Source organism: Vigna angularis, chromosome 9 (genome assembly GCF_016808095.1).
Source record: "Vigna angularis cultivar LongXiaoDou No.4 chromosome 9, ASM1680809v1, whole genome shotgun sequence".
NCBI lineage: Eukaryota > Viridiplantae > Streptophyta > Magnoliopsida > Fabales > Fabaceae > Vigna > Vigna angularis.
The window spans coordinates 8239883-8263505 of record NC_068978.1 but is presented as its reverse complement, the minus strand read 5'-3'; the positions used below and the strand labels follow the sequence as shown (position 1 = coordinate 8263505).

Below are 23623 nucleotides of genomic sequence, written 5' to 3'. Positions count from 1 at the left end.
AATTTCTCTTTTGACAGATTATGCAATCAGTTGGGTTACTAGGTCCTGCATTTTTTCTTACGCAGCTAAGCCATGTGAGAACACCCGCCATGGCAGTACTTTGCATGGCTTGCAGTCAGGTTTGAGCTAGATTCATATATATCTTCCCCAATTTTAGATTCTTCTATTCTTCAATTAATTTTTATGCTCTGTTTAAGTTTCATTACTGATTTATAAACCATTTTATTCTATAGAACATGTCTCTAAGTTTTGAATGTATGCAAAGTTGCCTACTACAAAAATAATTTGTTATTTCTTTTACAGGAATCTGATGCATTCTCACAGTCTGGCCTATATTCCAATCATCAAGACAACGCTATGCTACGAGTTACAGCTATTTTAGTATCCGTGGACCAAGATCCATAAACTGTCAGTATAGCTTAAGAGTGTTTGGACTTTTCATACTTCTTTTTATATAGTAAAAGAGATCTGCAAGCCAATAAACTGGTTGATCATTACAGACCAAAGACTGTTAATTATCTTCTTTGCTTGAGTTGTACTTGGTGAGACATATTGTGAGCTGAAACTCAAAGTTTTTGGATTATAATTAGTAGAACTGATGCTAAAACTGTTCTACTGTAAGTACCAGGAAGAAAATGTCAAATCAGTTCGACAGTCTGTGGCAGCTCTAATTTATTTTTCTTCACGAATAAGAAGTCATTCATGAGTACTGTTAAGTTACTGATCGTCAGTACCCTATACAAGACCTTGCCAATATATTTATCTATTCATTTGTTATGCTTTCTGTTATACTGGTTTCTACTAGATGTTTTATTTAATATGCTTCCATACGAATGTTAACTATTTTAAATTTTAGGGAGTGTTGCTGGGACTATTCTAGATGTTAACTATTACATGAGGAAAATATTTTATGTGAAACTTATGAAATGCGTTAATTGTAAAATTTGTATGAGTAGTAACTTGTGCACTTGTGGATGACATATGATAAGAGGAACAATGAATTGATTAAAGTAGTTAAAATGTAAAGACCAATAAATTTCAATTAAAAGAGATGAATGGGTTAAAACTTGATTTTATCCTTCTTGAAAATTTATTGTGTTTTAAAATTATTTCAAATAAACTTTTCAACCTTTTAAAGATTTAATGAAATAATAAGTAAAGAAAATGAATCAAGATACATAAGATTTTATAGTGGTTCAACTGTGACGAATTTACATCTAGTCTTCTTCCAAACTATTAAAAGGGAAAGTCATTCAATCCAAGTAACTCAAAATGGTCAAGATGATTCTAAACTTACTTTGATAATAAGTAAATAATTGTTTTTTTATAATGTTGAATAATGTTCCAGACTTAATAAATATGTTGTAAATCTATGTTGAATTGTATGTGTTATAAATTTATGTTGATTGTTTGATGATATACACTTAAGACTCTCAAAAACGGATGAACTCTCTCTTTTAATCGATTAAGTAAAATAACTAATTGATTAATACTGTGTACAAATTTTAATCGATTAGAAAAATAATTTTTCGATTAAAATGGTCTGATGCACATCAGGTAGATAGATCTCTGTTTTAATCTATTAAGAAAAATACTTAATGGATTAAAACAGTGTGTAAACCTTAATCGATTATGAAAATAACATAATCGATTAAATATACCAGATTTGTGCTTATGCTATATATATGTGTTCCAATTCATTTTCAGGCACGAAGAAAATTGTGATTTTGAACAATTAAAATAAGAACACGTTCAGAGTTGTCTTGGAGCAATCTTTGAGGCATCAACCATTGTTTAAAGAAATTCAAGGTCTCTGAGGCTTCAAGGAAATCATTCAAGGAATTTGTAGTGTCTATCATTGTGAAATATGCACTTGTTGGTGCACCAGGCTCTATAATTCTGGTATAATATTTGCGTTAGTCTTAGCTAGGTAGATAAGACTCTTAAAGTGTGTGTGTATAGTCTCTCTAGGTTGGAATGTTTTTGTGCATTTGAGTGTGGTGAGAATACATTGAGTGAATCTTGTATTCTTGACTGTTAAATACTAGTGAGTTCCCTCCCACACAGGTTGTTGGAGAATAATTGGATGTAGACTCGGTTGAGAGCCAAACCAATATAAATTTGTTGTGTTTCTAATAAAAGAATACAATAAATTTATACTACCTTGACTCTAAATTGAGTCTACATTTAATCATCCTTCAACCACCTGAGTTGAAGGGAATTGACTAGTCTTTAATGGTCAATAATACAATATTCTCTCAATGTATCCTTACCACACTCTACTACCCAAAAATTCTAATATAAAGAATCTATACACACACTCTCTCAAAGTCTTGCCTACCTATCTAAGAGAAACACAAAGATTACAAAAGAATTGTAGAACCTAAGTGCACCAACAAGTGCAGATTTCACAATTACAAACACAACAGATTTCTTGATTGATTACTCTTCCTTTCTTGAAGCCTTGGAGACCTTGAATTTCTTCAAAACTATGGTTGATGCCTCTAAGATTGTTCCAAGACAGTTATGAACATGTTCTTGCTTCAATTTGATCAAAATCAAAATGTTCTTCGTGTTTGAAAATGAGTTAGAACACATATATATAGCCTAGACACAAAACTGCTGCACTTAATCGATTATGTTATTTTCATAATCGATTAAGCTCTACATATTGTTTTATTCGATTAGATTAATTTCTTAATCGATTAAAATAGAAAGCAAATGTCTGGAGTGTTTCTGACCATTTTAATCGATTATGTTATTATTTTAATTGATTAAAATTTTCCCAGCTTTAATCGATTAAGAAACATAATTAAGTGATTAAAATTTGTTCAATAACTTTAATTGATTAAAATAATGATACAATACCAGATTTATGCAGTTGTATATCTAAGATTAGATTATTTTTTTATCTAATAAAAAACCTATCTTAATTATATGAAACTTTCTTAAAAGCTAACTTAATTTAACAATTTAATCACTTAAGAAAAAAAACATTTATAAGTTTATCATTAAAAAGCACACTTTACCATATTTCCCTCGAGATGAAAAAACTTGAGAAAACTCCCCTCTCCACAATATGTAATATCTAAGTTAATTTTATTATATTAAATAATATATAATAAAAGGATCATGTGCCAGTATGTTAAAATATTACATTACTTACCGACAATCACATAATATATTACATAGACTCATTAATTGAAAATTTTCAAATTAATAAGATAAAATTAAAACAATTACATAATAATAAAAAGCATATTCTTAAGTTTAAAAATAAAATCATCTTAACTTAGAGCCATTTTCAAGCTTTTTCAACTCATTTAAAAATCTCATTTTTTCACTCTAATGTTCTTCGTTTTTTATAATATAAATAAAGTATTGAATATAAATTTACAAATATTATTTAATTACTAAATATATTTTTATTATAATCTAACACATTAAATTAAAATTCATTTCTATCTTAAATTAGACTTTATTTTGATTCTCAAATTTTAAAAATAAATAAATATAGTTTTTTTAAGTTAAAAACATTTATTTTTTTAAGTATTAAATGATATTTTAAACCAATATTTAAACTAAAACATGTTAAATAAGGTAAATAAATCAAATATTATACTAAAAAATGATAGTAATTAACTTTAAAAATTATATCTATTTACTTTTAATATTTAGAAACTAAAATATATTAAAGTTTAAATGATAACAAATTTTAATTTCGTGAACTAAAAACATAGTTAAGAGACCAATAATATTTATATTCTATATAAAATAATGTTATATTTCTACCAATTTGTAATCATATAATATAGATATGTCGAAAATTAAACTTAGTGTAACGTTCACAATTATCAAGTGCATTTTATACGTGTGTCTTGTTCATTCGAAGAAACCAGTGTCCTTCTACCATACCATGTGCTACCACTTCATATTTCACGCGTAAATGTTAAAGCACCACTAAAAATAGTCAAACATTAATCGAATTTGAATTTAGTATTTTTTTTAAAACGACAAATTTTATATCCTCTTATTCGGCCATTAATTATTCGGCTACTACACAGGAACTTGTTGTATGCCATCAATGAATATGTCTCGTAGCATTAAATATATCTTATGTCACTGGATAATTTATATTTCTTAATACTTAATTTATAAATAACACTTTTTCAAGCGAAACAGATACCAATCATTAAATAGATTTAACTCGATTAAACAATAATTCTGGCTAAGAAATGTTTATAGTATAGCCATAAAGTAATAGAAAATAATTTCGTATGTATTAATATATAGTAGTACTAATATTGAATTAATGATTTTTAGTTTATTTTTTTTTTCACCACTTCATGTTTATATATATATATATATATATATATATATATATATATATATAAAGAAAGGGACGTAATAGATAGGGTTGAATTTCATTTTGTTTGCATTCAAAGTTAGATAGGGCATTTAAGATTGAAGTTAATTATTCCACACACTTTAGTATTCTGGTTGGTAGATAGATGCACCACCCAAAACAACCTTTTCTTGTCGTTTTTTTTTTACATATATGATGTAATTTTTCACCAATTTTATGAGAATGGGCAAATTATAAAAATATTATAATTTATGGGTAAATCGAAAGTCATAATCTATAAATACGATTCCAATGCAAAAGTCATAATATTGAAGGAAATAAATAACAATATATTAATAGTCTATTTTTTTCTAGGTAAATTTTTCGTGCACAATATGTTAGTACCTTAAATTTCAGTGTGAGTGTCGGTATAAGGATTCAAAAATTGAGAAAGTAGAATCCAAGTGTGTAGCTGAGTGACCGATCGTTTTTTACGGTAATATATAAAGGAATTTTTTAAAGTTTCATGTCACTCTCCTCTGCATGCACTTTTTATCTCTACGTTCCTGAATCCTTTTCTCTTCCTTCTCTCTACAAAATTCTCACTTTCTTCTTCTTTTGATTTTCAATCAGATAATGTTTAGTAATCAAAATGTCAAAATTTTCCATCTTCACCGATCAAATTCAAGTTTGGAGCCGGTAAGTTCATTCTCTTCCTAAGAAATCTGTTTTCGGGCACATGCAAGTCAAATTTCTGGTTGCATGTGTTCATCTGTTTCATCTTCACAAATTCTAATCATGTTTTGGTCTGTTGGTTGATTATTCCTTCTTGATCGGTGGGTTATAGGTATTCTAGAAAGTTTTGGTTTTTGGGGAAACGAATTCTGCTGTAAGCTGAGTTGTTGTTCGGTTAAAAAGGTAAGGGAAGCTTGCAACTTAATTATGATTCTCTGATTGTGAATGGTTGCATGTTTGAATGATGTTCTGTTTGGTTATTTAGTTGATATTGAGTATTGAATTTGTTGCATGTTAATCTATATGTGTTGATGATTTATAAATGGTGTGAACTGGGTAGGAATAAAGTTTGATCTTAAATCTGTAGCATTCTTTGTAATTCTGTAATTGACCCGAGAGTCATTCGTGACCGTTCAATTTTCCATTGGACATTCGGTCTAGATTGGATTCTTCTTCTGTAGAGAATTTCAGTTAATGACCGATTAGTTTACTATTAGTATACTTGAAAATGAGCGGTCTAAGTATAGTTTCCTATTTCTTCTTAGTAATCAGCCTAGTTAAGACACTCAATATGACTTAAGTCTTAGATACTATACTTATCCTAAGTTGTAAATAAGTATTCGTGGTTATACGGGAGAATCTATTTATTCATTTTGTATAAGCTTAGTAGTGCTCAGTCTCGAATCAAGCGCTCGGTCTCATTAGTGCTCGGTTTTGAACCAAGCGCTCGGTCTCGTCATAATACTCAATTATGTATTTGTATTTGAAACTAAGAGTGTTCGGCCTAAGCTCGTAGTGTTCGGTCCTGGCTTTTAGGTTTCAGTTAAAAGCTTTTAGTATTCGTTCATGTCTAAATATAGGTGTTCTATAGTATTCAATAAATTCTTTGGGTTATATCTAGTAAAGATCGTTCGTTCATAGCTTTTGATTAGTGAGAAAACGTTCAACCTCATAATAAGTATTTGGTTCAACTAAAGTGTTTAGCCTGATTATACCGTTCGGTCATGTTAGCTTCTGAGAAGTGTTCTTCCGGTTCGACCTTGCTTATAGGAATGATGATATCTCTTTCGGTTTTGTTCAATGATGGGATCTTATTTTATTATTCGGTTTGACTATAATAATGATTAAGCATAACGACATTCAAAGTGTGATATGAATTGAATAAGTATGGGTAAGGAAGAGTATTCCAAGGAGGAATATCTCGTGGTTGGTTATTGAATGGTAAAGTATGAATGTGGTTATGCTTAGTTGGCGTTTATCCTGATATTCTGTGAGTACTCATTCTCAAGTAGAGAGAAGTAACTTATGTGTGAGAATGACAGGAGGTCCTAGTCCATAAGGTGAACTTGGGCGAGGTATAACGGACTAACCTCAGGTGGTAGTTGTTGAGGGCATCCCAACTACTAACACCATCCGGGTGCACAAACGTCGTAGCTACATAATTCATACAGTCCGGACAGTCAGAGTAAAAGTGGTCGGTCATTGCATGTAAATTGCTGTTAATATTGTATGAAATTGCATGTGTGATGATTTTATGATATATGTGAATCTGTTCAGTTTTTATGATTAATTAAATTACATAAGCTTACCCTACTCTCTTGTCTTGTCTTTGTTTGTCCGTTCAGTCATATTTCCTGTTGCAATGATCATCATGTGGATGTAAGCAGAAGGGGACGCGGGTTCGTTAGAAGAAGCTTTAGAAGGAGGGAATCTTGAAACCGAAGAGTAGGACCTTTCGGTCAGGAGGATTAGTATTATTCTGTATAGCCGTTCGGTTTAGACTTATAGTTTTGGAACCGTTCGGTTTATTATCTTATTTGACATTAGACTTTGTGTTTTAATGTAAAGTTTTAAATATTTCAGTATTTTAGGTTATTTAGAACTAAATTTGTAAATCTTTTAACTATCCTGTCATATTGTTATATGTTGACTCCTTTATATAGTTTTAAGTTATATTTTTGGGATGTTACACAATAACTTTGATTTTGTTAAAACACTAAATTTTAATGTTGTTAAAACACAAAAAAAAAAATTATACAACAAACTATATTTTAAAGGAATTGATTATTCACTATATTTTGTGTTGAGCTTGAGTTAGTCTATAAGAGTATCTTAAGTTTAATTAAATTAAGACAATCTTATGGTAATGGGGTAATCTAGTCCATAAGAACAATTCAAGCTATTGTGATATTGACGTAGATGTTTTCTTCCTTGTCTGGGAGAAGTAAACATGGTGAAAAATATTTAAAAATGTGTCAAATAAAATAGTGTTTAATGTTTTGCATTATCTTGACAAGTTCATGAAGACTTCAACTACTCCAACTAACAAAATTTCAATTCTATCATACCATACTCCAAAAACCATTTCCTCAAAGTGACCCTATAATATTTAATAGATGTACATTTATCATTCATATGGGTGGTTTATTATACACCACTGTATTCTTTTATACTTAACCATTCTCTTGTCTTTTAATTGAAATGTTTTATTGTAATTAATTTGTATACCTAACAGCTTTTTAATGTAACTGATTTTTTAGCTAAATTTAACATAATTGGTTAAATTATAAAATGCTCGTGTAAGTTATTATATATTTAAGAAGTTCAATATGCGATTTATAATATAGGAATACTTTTGTTTTAAATATGAGTGTATGTATATATATCATTATTTTTTAGTAACTGATAGATTAAATATTGTGGTTGAATAATTTGTGCTAGATGTATTCATTTTGCTATATGGGTGTAATTAAAACATAGATGATACATCATTTCTATTATCTATAATCAAAATAAGTTGAAGGATTACAAAAATATTTTAAAATATATTAGAGATAAATTAAAAAAATAACCTGGTATTAAACAAAAAATATAAATAAATTTTTTTTTCATAAAATTAAACTATAATTTTATAATTTTTAATTTACTATAACTTTTATGTCTTCTATATCTATTCATTGACGATTAATCTTTAGATTTTATGATATACTTTTATATTAAGTTTTTCTTTCCTTTTTATACATTATGTATATAAATAATATTTTAAATTTTTTTTTCTCTAGTATAAAATCTTAATAATTATAACACTTTGACGAACAAATAATATAAAGTTCATTATTTATAAAACACCCACATACAAATAATTTTCCATAAGTATAGTATTAAACACGTTTCAAAAATATTAATATTTGGTTTATGAAAAGTATATTGAAATATATTAGCAATTATTTTACTTAAATGAAAATTATACTTAATCAATAGCTAGTCTCTACTTTATTTTTTCTGGAATAATAGTTCCTTTACTTTTGCTTGAACGATAAATTGTTACAACAATTCAAATCTATCAATTTATCCAAAACTTTTTTATACCAATTTATAATGTTTTAAGAAAACATTAAAACAACTATCAATACTCTTTTATCACAAGTTTTAATCCAAAGAAAATGCTTCAAACCTAAAAATGATATCAGAATCTAAAATTACTCAAATCATATAAAAGTTTAATTCGAGGATCAACACAAATATTCTCAAAGTAATTCATAATATCTCATGCACAACTATATATAATAACACTAAAATAAAATATTTCTAATTCTCCAAACAACTCCAAAACATCTAATTTAATATTGTAAAACTTCAACTTGTCTTAAATCATGAAATTTCAAAAGACAAAATCCAACTTCATGCCAAAGTACAAATAAATTCAACTGAACTAAAATAAAGATTTCCACTAAAATCACATGTCCCTCACAAAAAAGTAAAAAAAAAATGGAAAGAAATCCTAATTTACTCAATCTCAAGGATTTTAGAAAACATATACATGATATATGCAAGATATGAAGTGAGAAAATTAGATATATTAGAGGAAAAAAAACACTTTATTAAAAAACACGGTTCTAATTATATTAACATATGCCATCTTTTAAATTGCAGCTTCTGGTAGAAGAAAATATGAGAAATAGAAAATCTGAGTAAAAATAAAGAAAATATAAATTTAGAGAAACGACTTTATAAATAAAATTGAATGGTTGTATAGTATATATATTAACATGTTTTAAAAATTTAAATTATATTTTAAATAATCTCTATAAAGATAAAAGTTGGGTAATGTATGTGTCAAAAGAAAATATCAGGAATACCTTTTGTTTGAGAAAATCACCCAAAAAAAGTAAGTAAATCATTTTTCTAAAACAATATATATATATATATATATATATATATATATATATATATATATATATATATATATATATATATATATATATATATATATATATATTGAACATGCTTTAAAAAAACCAGATGTAAAATACTACTTTTCATTTAATTATGATTGTTATTTGTTTATTGTGTATTTGACAAAATGCAGAAGGCAAGATAAACAACCATTTTCAGCTGAGACCGACCAATTAAAGATGGAACGTAATAAAGATTTGGCTGGTCATCCAACACGAACCAATTTATACTTTATTACATTTATGGCCCCACCATAACAAAGGAGCTACTTCAACCACATTTGACAAATTAAAATACTTTGGTTTATTTAAATCATTTAAATTTTTCATTATTATTCTTCTTGTAAATTTTAATAAAAGTATTAAAATTTTTAAGAAAAAAATAAGTATGTTAGAAATTATTATTTTTTAAACTTCTAAAAAAGTGTATTCAACCTCAACAAGTTTTATAAATTTAAACATATCTACACTACTAAACGTTATATTAGGAAAACATTGATGGTAGATGTCACGATAAATATAATAAACATAATTAGAATGATTTTAAAAAAATTTAATACCATTTTAACATAGTACGATTTAAGTGTAACTAAAAAAATAAGATGAAGTTTGAATTCATTTTTATTTACTTATTGATTGAATAAATACATTGAAGGGAAAAATATTAAGATGAAAAGTTTTAGCTTCATGTCAATATAATTTAATGGTGAAATTTTATAAGAAATCGATATTAAATTTATTATCTATGAAAAGAATACATGTATTTAATATATTAAACAAGTTATTATTTTTTATTGTTTTTAGTTATAATATTTAATAAGTTATATTATTATATTTTAAATTAGAAAAATGTAAATACATTTAATATGTCTTTTTTAACAACTGACAACCCATGCACGACAAAATTTAAAAAACGTAATTAATATAACATATACTCAAGGATATATTCGTAATTAAACTCTGCAAAATCATAATTTAAAACTCAGCGTTACCCTCTCTTCGTCATCTCTGCAACTGCAATATTCATTCACAGCTGTCACGCGTAACGAAAATGGCGACAGCAAGACGAAACTTCCCGTCGATAACAGAATGCAACGGAACCAACTCGTCGCCGAGGGAGTCCGTTGCCGCTGACCTCGACGGCACGCTCCTCATCTCCCGCAGTTCATTCCCGTACTTCATGATGGTGGCCGTCGAAGCCGGCAGCCTCCTCCGTGGCTTCATCCTCCTCCTCTCCGTTCCGCTCATCATCTTCGCTTACCTCTTCGTCTCAGAATCCCTCGGCATCCAGATCCTCATCTTCATCTCCTACTCCGGACTCAAGATCCGTGACATCGAACTCGTGTCACGTGCGGTTCTCCCTAGGTACAAACTCACTCACTCATTTCGCTCGCATTCTTTGCTTCTCTTCACACGAAGTTCCATCGTGTTGTAATCTTATGTGTGTGCATGCGTGTAGGTTTTATGCTGCGGACGTGAGAAAGGAGAGCTTCGAGATGTTCGACCGGTGCAAGAGGAAGGTCGTGGTGACGGCGAATCCAACAGTGATGGTGGAGCCGTTCGTGAAGGACTTTCTTGGTGGAGACAAGGTGCTGGGAACGGAAATCGAAGTGAATCCGAAGACGAAGAAGGCTACCGGATTCGTGAAGAAGCCTGGCGTGCTCGTCGGAAAGTGGAAGCGTCTAGCCGTTGCAAAAGAGTTCGCTGAGGAGTCGCCGGACATTGGACTCGGAGATCGTAAAACTGACTTCGATTTCATGTCTATTTGCAAGGTTTGTTTTCTACCTATTATTATTACTTTTGTTTTTCTTTTACACATTAAAATTTGTTTTGTTGGTGATTAATCAGTAGTAGTGTACGTATACAAAATACAAATATTTTATAATGTTTTAGTACAAATTAATTAAAATTACATTGGTACTTGATAATTTGTATGAAGTTATAGAATTCAATTGTTGAACTCATAATTATTTGTGAAATATTGAATTCACATGCAAATATTTTTTGTAATATTATATATATATATATATATATATATATATATATATATATATATATAAAATTAACATTGTAAATAATGAATATATTTAATGTACTAAATTTTAAAAATATTAAATGTCTTAAAGATTCATAAAATAGTACGAGAGAGTGACTAAAGCATAAATACATTCATTTTAATATCATCAACTATATATTTTTTTTGAAAAAATATTAAATATAATTCTTATGTTTTTAATATAGTTGTTATTTTGGCATAAAATATTTAAAAACTTAAGAGTGATAATATGTGAGACATGATATTGGGCTTCTTCTTAAATAAAATAGGTATATTTTTCTTTACAACCACTATACAAATTTATTATACTATTTTATTTATATCTATTATTATTATTATCGTCATCATCTTAATATTTTATTAATAAAACTATTGTAAAGTATATGTTCTGTGAAAAAGTATATAAATCTTCCTCAGATGGAATGTAAAATTTCCAATATATAAACTGTACGGCTAGTCTGAGACAAGGCATATATATATATATATATATATATATATATATATAATATAGAAGAAAAAAGATAAAGAAAAGAAAAAAAAGACATTTTAATAACTATTTTTAATAATTTTTTGATAACAGTGTCATTATTTTGTTCTGTATATATAAAATGGACGAATAACAAACTATCACTTATGTTACCGTAAAAAAGTTATAAAAAAGATTATTAAAAAAATATTTTCCAAAAGTTAACTTGAATTCAATCAAGTAAAAACTAAAATAGGAGAGAGAAAAAAAAGAAGTGCAAACATTTTTATATTAAACGAGTAGAAAGAAGAAAGTGAAAGAAATTTTATGACAATAATAGAAAGTAGATGGAGATGGATTGATCCATGATTGAATAATGATGTGAGTAGGGTCATTACTTAAAAAGCCTCCGTTTGCTTTATTTATGCGGCACGCGAATTATGCATTACTTACTTGCTTGTTAAGTAAAGGATAACATAGTTGCACAAGTTAACGACGTCTCGTCGTGTGGTCATGTATTGTAAACCCAGATCATGTACTGTTTGTCACCATTAACCAATTAGTTTGGTTTCCTTCCTACAAAACGTAGATAAATTGATTTACATTACGTTACCTAAGAAGATTAAGCAGGTTCTTTCTTCTTTTGTGTATAATCTATATTTACTGGGTTAATCATAGAGATCGTGAACCGTCTATGGGCAATAACATATTCGGTAGGATGAATTATAGCATGTGGGGGGATGTGAAGCCATGCATTTACTTTTTTTTACAGTTGAGTGTGAGTGTAAATGCATGCCATTTTATTCCGGTTCCACACTCAGTGGGACCCACCACATTAAGTATTAACCATTCCCAAACAACTACCAATAATGCATGCTTTCTGTGGTCCATTGACTCCATTCACACTCTCAGAGCATGATGCTTTACTACAGTCATGATCCATCCATACTGTTTCCCTCTTAACTACTACCTAAAATTTTCTTCTCAATTAATGCAGTAGTCATTCACCGCCCCACCCTCCACTGTCCCCTTAGACCATCTGTATTAAAAGAGGGGGTCTTTACATTTAAATTTAAGATTTAGGTTTTATATATTAAAGAAAAACCTTTAAACAAGCATGATGATGATGAGTATCTTAAAAAGAACTACGAAATACGTTTAAGAATTAAAAAATTATTTAATTATAAATTATAAACAAAAATTATGTTGTAAAAAAACTAAAATATAAATAAAAACCATAAAAGTGCATTATACAATAAAATAAGATTTGCTAAAAATGTATTGTAAAATTGTTACACCAAAAACAATCTTTGTAAATTAAGCAAATACAATTCTCACTTTCTATTACAGTGAAGTTATCATTTCTGTTGTACCTCTCGTTATCTCAATCCCACGTTTCTGTTATTTTCCTATCTCGCTCGTAATGTAAAATAGAAGTATAGAAATAAATAATCTAGCGATATAGTAGAAAAAGGACACTGAATTTTTATTTTGAGAAACCCGAAAGATGTGAATAATCTATAGGTGGTTTATCGTCTTCAATGGGGTGATTAATTTCATACTAGGAGGTAGTTATTGTACATTTAATCAAGTGTAGATAGATATATAGTTGGTGAAATGTTGCTATGCAATTATTAAAGGTGGTGAGATTGAAAAAAAATAAATTAAATAATGCTAAATATGGTTATCATGATGGATGCCTTTATTATCAGTAGATGCAATTTCTCTCATTTTTCTTGAAAAAAAGGCGAAATACACTGATCTAACCTCAATCAACAAATGATGAATAACAGGAGGGTTACATGGTGCCTCCGAGCAAATCAGCAAAACCAGTCCCACAGGAGCGACTTAAGAGCAGGATAATCTTCCACGACGGTCGTTTCGTGCAGAAGCCAGACCCACTCAACGCTCTCATCACCTTCCTATGGCTACCCTTTGGTTTTATTCTCTCCATTATACGGGTCTACTTCAACCTTCCCCTCCCCGAACGCATCGTGCGCTACACCTACGAAATGCTCGGCATCAAGCTCGTCATCCGTGGCCACCGCCCTCCACCACCGTCTCCTGGCACCCCCGGCAACCTCTACGTATGCAACCACCGCACCGCCCTTGACCCCATCGTCATCGCTATCGCCCTCGGCCGCAAGGTCTCCTGCGTCACCTACAGCGTCAGCAAGCTCTCCCGCTTCCTTTCGCCCATCCCCGCCGTCGCCCTCACTCGCGACCGCGCTGCCGACGCCGCCCGCATCACCGAGATCCTCCAGAAGGGTGACCTGGTCGTCTGCCCCGAAGGCACGACGTGTCGCGAGCCCTTTTTGCTTCGCTTCAGCGCCCTCTTCGCCGAACTGAGCGACAGAATCGTTCCCGTGGCTGTGGACTGCAAGCAGAACATGTTCTTTGGAACCACTGTTCGTGGTATAAAATTCTGGGACCCTTACTTCTTCTTCATGAACCCTAGGCCAGTTTACGAGGTTACCTTCCTGGAGCCGTTGCCGGAGGAGATGTCGTGCAAGGCAGGGGGAAAGAGCTCAATTGAGGTGGCGAATCATGTGCAGAAGGTGTTGGGGGATGTGTTAGGGTTCGAGTGCACGGGGTTGACTAGGAAGGATAAGTACATGCTGTTGGGTGGGAATGATGGGAAGGTGGAGTCTCTGTATGGTTCTAAGAAGTAAAAGATTAATAGCCCATAAGATTAGGAGTTACATGGTCCGATTGATATAGAAAAATGTTAGCTATTGCTACTTTATTATTTTTCCTCATCCCCACTGCAACTTTTTTATTTTTCTTCATCCTTCTACATGGGATTTTGTCATGGATGTGACTGTTTTAAGTCTTTTTCAAACTTTTTAGATGTCACTTTTCTTTTTCTATATTAATTATTTCCTTCAGCTATCGACAAAAAATAATAATATACAAATATAACCTTTTAAAGAAATAAATATACTCCGCCTCATTATTTATTAAAAATATGCTTTTCACATTAATTATATTATTTTAACAATTTATTATTTTTATATTATAATTTTTTTGAGTAATGCCTCATGTAATTTTCATCTTAAATGACTAAAGAAAGAAACATACTTGTCAATGTTTATAACTCTTTTTTTTTCAATTTCTTCCTAAAGAAAATATTTAATATATCAAAATTTGTCTTTTTTTTTATATCCTTCTAATTTAATTTATTTTCTCTTTAACAAAATAAGTTAAAGTTTAGATAAGAAAAAAAACTTTTGTTTAAGACATACCTAATTGTATTCTATAATCTTAAATATCAAAATTTCGATTTGAAAGATGACATGTGTCAAAATATGATAGATTTTAAAATAAAAAATTATTCACATTTTAACACATTGTAAGAATTTAAAAATTAGAGTATTAGTGATGAATGCTACTCCAAGATGTGCAGAAGAAACTCCACTGGCAGCGGATGAAAGGAAACAGTGGAGGCTCGGAGCGCACTCAAGGTGTTTGTGAAATTGTCTGGTGGTGTTTGAATGGATGTTTTGGTAGATCTCTAACTCAGTAGGCTTTCCAAAGGGGAAAGAAGCTAGAGGAGGTGCTAGATAACAAAGCACAGAGGTGAACTTGAGAGTAATAGCTGGAAATTGGCAGCATTTCTTTACTTCAATTCAAGTTATTCTTACAATGGATTGATGTTCTCTTTTATAGATGAAGAGAGGCCTTCAAACGTGCCTAGCAAGCTACTAGAAATGTAAGAGAGACGTGTTGGAGAAGCTATATGGACTAAGCTGCATGTTCCATGTGCACAACATTGAAAACGTGCTCAAAAGAGATGAAACTACATTGTTGCTTTATGTTTCATATATAACATGTGCTTCAAACTTGGACATTGGTGAGTGGCAGCGGCTGCAAGCTTCTTTGGCTGCTTGGTTATGGTTCCAAGCCTTATTATTGTCCTACAAAACAATGTAGATATATTTAGTAAAGTAAACATTCTAAGACTTAGAAAGAAAAGAACTTTTGTTTATTCAACTTCCCTTTCTTAGTCTTAAGTTGATACTTCTTAGGATGGAAAGTCCCTAAAGGGGTTTCCATCATTCCCTCCCTCTTTAAAAACGATTTGTCCTCAAATCGGGAAGAAAGAAAGAAGCACAACTTTGGTTTTTATTTTCCACCTGGATCAAAAATATATGTACAAAAAATATCAAAAATTAGTATGATGAATGAGATATATGCAAAGATATGAAGATAAAGGCCTTTTGACAAAAATGGTTTTAGAAGAAGTATTGGCCTTTAATTTTTTTTTAATTCACTTTGTTTTGAACATTCCCCATGATAAAATGAAGAAACAAAGTGATGTTTTTGAGAAGAAGAGTCAAGGTATTTACCTTTTAATGAAGGAGTTAACAACATGCATACCTTTGTCTCCTTCTTCTTTTCTTGAGAAGGTTGCTTGTCCAACCTATTGTCTTGTTTTCTTTCTTTTTCAATTTTTTCTTTGATTATTATCTCATCCTCTTTCACTTGTTCAGGTGTAAGAGGAATCAATGTGATTTTATTGCCTTTATGGAAGAAAGTTATTTTGTTGGTATAGCCATCATGAGTGGAATTATGATCAAATTGCCATGGCCTACCAAGTAATACATGCCCAACATCCATTGGAACAACATCACATAAAACATTTTCTTCATAGTTGCCAATGGATATTGGTATGGTTACCTGTGTGTTCACTACGATTTCTTCATCCTCTGTTATCCACTGAAGCTTATAAGGCTTGGGATGAGAAATAGTAGGTAAGGCCAATTTGTTCACCACTTTAGAACTACAACAATTGCAAGAGGAACCACTATCCACAATCAATGAACAAGTGTTTTCAAAGATTTTGCATCTTATTCTGAATAGGTTTTCCCTTTGTGATTGTTCTAGTTCATGGGTTTGACTTCCAAGAAGTCGTCTTACCAATAATAACTCACCTTCACAAGGTAAGGCTTCTTCCTCGGATATAGAAGTATCTGAGTCACTAGAAGAATCTTCATTTTGACTTTGATGGTCTAAGAGATAAGTAGACCGTTTATGAGGACACTCAGAAGAATAATGTCCTCTCTCTCCACACTTAAAGCATTTGGTCTCTCTACCCCTTGTTTCTTTTGAAGATTCTTTGTGAAAGGTATTTCTTTCTCGCTCTCTCTCTTTTTCTTTACCTCTCACTTTCTCTTTTTCTTTTTCTTTTTCTTGAGGCTTTTCATACCTCTTTGGACTACCCTCCCTCTTAGGATCTGTCCTATAGTCGGAGGTGGTAGGGTAGTTCCTTTTAGTGGAAGCTTTTCTTCTAATTTGTTCTTCCATTCTCACACATAGCTGCACAAAATCATTGAGATCTAAATAAGGTAAAAGTTCTACCTTATCTCTTATCTCATAGTTAAGACCGCTTTGGAACCTAGCAATGGTGAATCTCTCTTCCTCTTTTATCCCAGCTCTTAACATGAGTAATTCTAACTTTTGCCGGTATTCCTCAACACTCATGTTTCTTTGTTGAAGTCGATGGATCTTGTCCATGACTTCTCTAGCATAATAGGCCGGGACATGCCTTCTGTAACACCCAAATATTTTAAAGGGTATTACTGATAGTAGAGACTAAATTAATTTAATATCTCATATAAACAATCAAACTTTATTTCAATTACTCTAAAGTACAATACCAAACATACAAACTTTAAACAATATAGTCTTCACCATTGAAATTTCAACTTATAAGTTTTACACAACATAATCTTCCCAATACAAATTTATTCTTTTTACAAAAATTCCTGAAAGTTTTTCCCCGCATCTCTCTCATCTCTAAGCTTTTTCAACCGCATCTACAACATTATCTAATCACATATAACATGAGTTATATGATCATAGTACAAACAAATAAGGGTAAGCCAACCATATCATAAAATCATTAAACTTGTAATAAAAATATTATAATCATGTATTTTTGCAATTGATAAAATATCATTATTCCGATGTCATTAATTCATCATTATCAAAATCATCTTCCTCATTTCCATAAATCTTACAAGTGTACCATGCTTACTCATGAAGCCTTATGGTCAGACCGCTCTCTGCCTGCTTCCTTAAGCCTCACTTATATACTATGTCTTACTTTTTGAAGCCTTATGGTCAGACCCCTCTCTGCCTGCTTCTATAAACCTCAATGTTACTTTGTTCATACCAAACTCTCATGGTATAACTCGATCATACTACTCCCGGTAGTAACATCATTTCATAAGTAATGAATTTCTCATATCCACCCCAACATTTCATAAAACCAACAATTCATACCCTCTTATCCACCTAACTCAATCATGTTCATTCTTTAATCATGAATTCATAATAACCCGTTTTGGTATCAATAAATTAAACATATTGCCAAATATCATGCTTCATATTATAAACTCATTTTGCCCATAACGAGTATAACTCAACATATTTTCACCAAACAAAGATTATGGATCAACCAAAATATATCAACATATCTTAGGAACTACATATTAAAGTCTGGGCTCAATGTAATGACAAATAAAATATATATGAAGTTTTTACCATGATAACGTTATGCATCTACAATTGACTTATTTTATTTTATTTTCATCCTATTAGAGATCTTTCTTTACCCCAATTGGTCACCGGAGAGGACCCAGATGTCTGAACGCATCAAACTCACCTTCGACGCCAGCACATATGACTAGTCACAACTGACTGGACCAGGCCAGGGCTGCTCTATGATCAGGGATGTGCCAACTCAGGTTTTTAAGGTTCCTCTATCCTACCAACAAAGGGAGGCCCTTAATAATTTACAATTTATTTATTTAATTTATCTACCTTGTTATGCTCTAAATCTAAAATGCCTAATTTTAATATTTTACTTCCTCTCATAACAACCTCAAACAGTATCTGTATATTTAATACCCATATACAAGTTATTACAGAACCCTTTCTCCAAACCTTCCAACAAGATCAATTTCAGCCAACAAACTCATTCAATAAATTCATCACAATAAACATCCATAATAGAATTCATACAAGATAATTATAAATAATTAACAATAATAAAATATTACTATAAATGGTCATAGAAGAATACAATATTTGACAATCATAAAAATAATCTTAATATAAAATTTTATGGGGAAACAAGAAGTTGAATCTGGCAGAGCCGGTTAGACAACTTCTAATCCATCCAACAATACAATATAATTAAATAACAAGAACCATACATGTCTGGGGAAATAAGAAGTTGAATCTGGCAGAGCCGGTTAGACAACTTCTAATTCATCCAACAATACAATATAATTAAATAACAAGAACAATACATGTCTGGGAAAATAAGAAGTTGAATCTGGCAGAGCCGGTTAGACAACTTCTAATCCTTCCAAAAATTGCAATAAAATAAATAAGTAAAGCAATAAATAGTTTGGGGAAACAAGAAGTTGAATCTGGCAGAGCCGGTTAGACAACTTCTAATCCTTCCAAAAATGTAATAAAATAAGTAAGGAAAGAAATAAAAAAAATTTGGGGAATCAAGAAATTGAATCTGGCAGAGCCGGTTAGACAATTTCTAATCCTTCCAAATTACAATAAAAATAAATAAGGAAAACAATAAAATGTTTGGGGAAACAAGAAATTGAATCTGGCAGAACCGGTTAGACAATTTCTAATCCTTCCAAAATACAAAAATAAACAACTAATAACATACAAATGGCATAACATATTCAACATCACAATTTACAACTATCACACTTGGATATCAACACAAAAACATACTCTCATTTAAATTCAAGATCATACAGAAACAAAATATTCCATATTCAAGATTTAAGATCAGACAAAAGCAAAATATAGCATATTCAAGACTCAAGATAATACAAAAGGAAATACTCAAAGTTAGCTCCCCTTACCTCTATTCCAGACTTAGTTTCCTCTTCTCAAACCGTTCTCCGGAAACTTCCAGAATTTCCCCTCTTCAACTAGAATTTCCTCCAACTCTCTTCTCTCACAATTTCTCTAGAATTTTGGTGTAAATCTTCAGCCTCCCCCCTTGGCTATTTATAGCCAAAAATTTTACTATTCATTTTTACTATTCACTTTTACTATTCACTTTTACTATTCATTTTTACTATTCAAAAATTATTTTTTATTCACCATTCTTATCTCTGAATGATTAATTCTACGTGGAGTGTTCTCTTCCACAATTTATTTTAATATATATATATATATATATATATATATATATATATATATATATATTTTAACCATTCACTATTCACTATTTACTATTTACTATTTACTATTTACTATTCACTATTCACTTTTCTAAAAAAAATCCTAAATAAGTTATCAAAAATTTGAAGCTCTCCCTCTAGAATTACTATAATTTTATATCCAAAAATTTACATTTTTCTATCCATTAAAATTATTATTACTAATAAAATGCTAAAAATTACTATTAGAAATATATATATATATTTTATGGGTCTTACACCTTCTGTGTAAGGCTGCTTTCAATTCATTCCAGTATTGGATGGTGTAGTCGCCATGCATCTTTTGATCTCTTATGATGGATGTCCACCAATAGAGGGCTGCTCCTTGAAAGGTCAAAGTAGCTAAGGTCACTCGCCTCCTATCAACTATGTGGTAGCACTCAAAAATCTGTTCGACCTTCATTTCCCACTCAAAGTATTCTTCTACATTGTCTCTTCCATAGAAGGGTGGAAGGTCAAGTTTAGGTTCCACATGATGGTCTCTATGGTTATGATGACGCCTAGGAGGGCGTTGATAGTGATCATAAGGGTGATAACTATGGTGATCACTATGTTGGGAATGATCATCATGATCATGGTTTTGCCTATGAGAGTGATCCCCTTGTGAATGCCCTCTTTGAATGAGAGTAAGATTGACGACCATTTGCCTTAGTTCATGTAACTCAGCCTTGGTTCTACTAAGCTCTTCTCTCAACTCTATGTTGTCCTGATCATGATTGGTGTTACCTTGAACACTAGAGTGACTCATGCTTGTGAAGTAGAGAAAGTGTTTTTCACAAAATTTGAAAGCCTTGCACAAGTATGAATCAAAACTTTTGGAAAAGAGGATTTGCTTGTTTTTGGGGAATGAGTTCTATAAAGATTCTAAAGGTGAAGAAACCGAATAGCTCCTAGGAAGGAGAGGTGAGTCACAATGGACAAGCTTAGAAACCTTGTCCTTCCTTAGCTAGAGTGTCTCCTGACGTTTCTTACCAAAATATCTAGATAGAAGTCTTTCAAAATCTTTTTGGAATGCAACAATGTGATGCTCCTAATAAACCAAACGAAGGTTTGTCTATATGGTAGCGCACCTAACTATCACGGAGACTTAGAACACAAATATCAACAAGCAAAAAGTAAAGAAAGATGATAAAGAAATGAAAGAGTGAGACACAGCCCTAAGTGAAAGTGCAAATGACACTTGGAGCCACTTGACACACTTTCACACTAAGAAATGGAAACTAAACTATTACAATGTTGTATGGTGCACTTGGAATTGCTTGAAAAGCATTTTTCCAAGTCACTTTAAGTTTCAAAAACCAAGAGAAAATTACCACAAAGGTTCCGTGATAGAATGCCACTTATACAATGAAGTGTAAGACAATGTAAACAAAGCCAAGTGTGGCAGCAACAACGAAATAAATGAGCTGAAATGTAACTTTAAAGTGGTGTTTTTCTGCTGCAATGAGGTGCTGGACAGCCAATGTAAATTCCTCTTGAACTCCACTTGAAGCAATGTTAGCAAGACCTCCACTCCTTAAGATGCTACCCCTTTGATAAGGCCCAGCTGGATGTTAAAACTCCACCAAAATATGATGTTCCAGCAGACAAAAGTCACAAAACCCGTGAGTGATAAAAAAGAATGTTGCAGCAAAGTTTAATGCATAAATAACGTGACAGCAGTATATGGAAGCCAAGAAAAGTGACTTCTAAGCACTTTGGGGCTGGAAGAAAAGGCTAGCACACAAAAGGAACTTAAGATAGGGTCTAGAACAGATTAGAAAAACAAGAAAAATCCAAAAACAGTGATTGAATTTTGTGCAATGTAAGTGTTTGATGAAAATGCAAAAATGTTTGATGAAATGCCACAAAGAACAACAGATTGTTGTATTTTCTGGTTTGGATTCGTGAAAACTGGATTGCAGGGGTTATGTGCTTGTTGATGATTTGATTTCACTTTTATAATGATTCACAAATGGTTGGAACAGAATCCCCTAGCTTTTGCCAATCCAAATTGCAAATTGAAACTTTTAAGTGTAGAAAACAGCAAAGAAATGCATACTGCACCAAAAATGTGGCTGGAAAAAAGTGGAATAGCAGTGTGCAAAATGAATGGCAGTGTATCTAAGGCTCCAATGACATTTCCAAACAAGTTTATTTCATCAATTTTGATGTGTACAAACACTTAGACAACAAAGACAAAGGCTTAGCAGAATTTCACTGTTTCACTTCCAAAATTGACCAAAATTTGATAGATGAATGGGTGAATCTGCATCAACACCTTTGGAAACAAAATTTAATGTTTGGAGCAACATTGTATCAAGGATTTGAAGATGTGCAAACAATAAAACAGCAAAGAAAGGAACCACAACAGAAAATCAATGGTCCACTTGCAAAATTCAAGCAAATTCAATGGTTTGGATAATGATTTTGCACATAGACTGAAAATTTACCAAATGAACAGTAGAAACAGATTTCAATTCACCAAATATACTTGCTCAAACATGCAAACTGCACTAAAACACTCAAAATTCCAAAATCACTGTTGTAGTTGCTAATTATGCAGCAAAAGTGGTAAAACATCACTTTAAATGAGTAAAACAGCAGAAGCAAAGATGGCTAGATCAAGAAACATGTAGGAAAGGTCCTAAGCAACTAAATCTAGTTGGAAAAATTAAGCTAGCAGATCTTAAATGGCCTAAGTCAAACCAAAGAAATCAACACGGTGCAAAGCTGATGAAAAATTGAGACAATTTTGGAATCCGGACTTTTGAGCAACTCAACTACTGTTTTTGAAATTTAGTGGTGAATACAGATTTCTAGCACTTGAAACATGTATAAATTCATCAAAGAAACTTGTCTCAAGCATTAGAATCAATAAATCTGGACAAAAACAGTGTGCACATGATCAAATCAGACATGAATTTTGATGTAGAATTTGAAATCAGAGTGTGAGGAAATTCAACCAGTCATTTTGCTTTTCTGAGATTAATATGAGTTTGCAATCAGTTTAAACACACTTAGACTCATAAAGCAGATTTGGTCAGAGCTTGAAACACTAGAAAACTGGACCAAAGCAGATTATACAACTCAATCCAGAAAGTACAGTTTATGGACAGTTTGCTACTGGAACCAAAATGTGCAATGCTAATTGGCTCAAATGATCAAAGCTGGACATGATGCCGATGTTGTATATGATCAATCAGAGAGCTAGCAACTGCTTAAGGCACAACCAAACCGAAAAAAAAAACAGCTGAACAGAATCAAAATATTAATGACAGAATAACACGACAACACTTTTGCACATGACTGGACAAAATTGGAAAATGAAACGAAAGCTGGATTCACACTCAAATAATGAAAGTGCACTGATTAAAATGAATAACAAACACTAAGGAACAGTGAATGAAAACAAATATCCACTCAAACACGAATTTAAACGAAACAGAAGTGAAAAAAAAATCAAACACATTGTGACAGAGTTGGACAGCACATGACGGAAAATAGAAAAAAGGAAGGAAAAAGCACTTAGCTCTTGAG

General features: G+C 31.3%; 1 protein-coding gene across 1 annotated transcript; it reads left to right on the top strand.

The window, feature by feature from the left end:
- The first annotated feature begins 10309 nt into the window (after window positions 1-10309).
- Window positions 10310-14693, top strand: LOC108321208 (probable glycerol-3-phosphate acyltransferase 8). The gene is made up of 3 exons (XM_017552900.2): window positions 10310-10680; window positions 10775-11087; window positions 13631-14693. The coding sequence occupies exons 1-3, from the start codon at window positions 10367-10369 to the stop codon at window positions 14507-14509; spliced, it is 1506 nt and encodes a 501-aa protein (XP_017408389.1). The 5' UTR covers window positions 10310-10366; the 3' UTR covers window positions 14510-14693.
- The last annotated feature ends 8930 nt before the right edge of the window (window positions 14694-23623 follow it).

Excerpts from the sequence above, each read along its gene's own strand:
- LOC108321208 (XM_017552900.2), top strand. The coding sequence starts at position 10,367 with ATGGCGACAGCAAGACGAAACTTCCCGTCGATAACAGAATGCAACGGA. Across the intron at positions 10,681-10,774 it reads TCACGTGCGGTTCTCCCTAG|GTTTTATGCTGCGGACGTGA; the intron begins GTACAAACTCAC and ends GCATGCGTGTAG. Across the intron at positions 11,088-13,630 it reads ATTTCATGTCTATTTGCAAG|GAGGGTTACATGGTGCCTCC; the intron begins GTTTGTTTTCTA and ends GATGAATAACAG.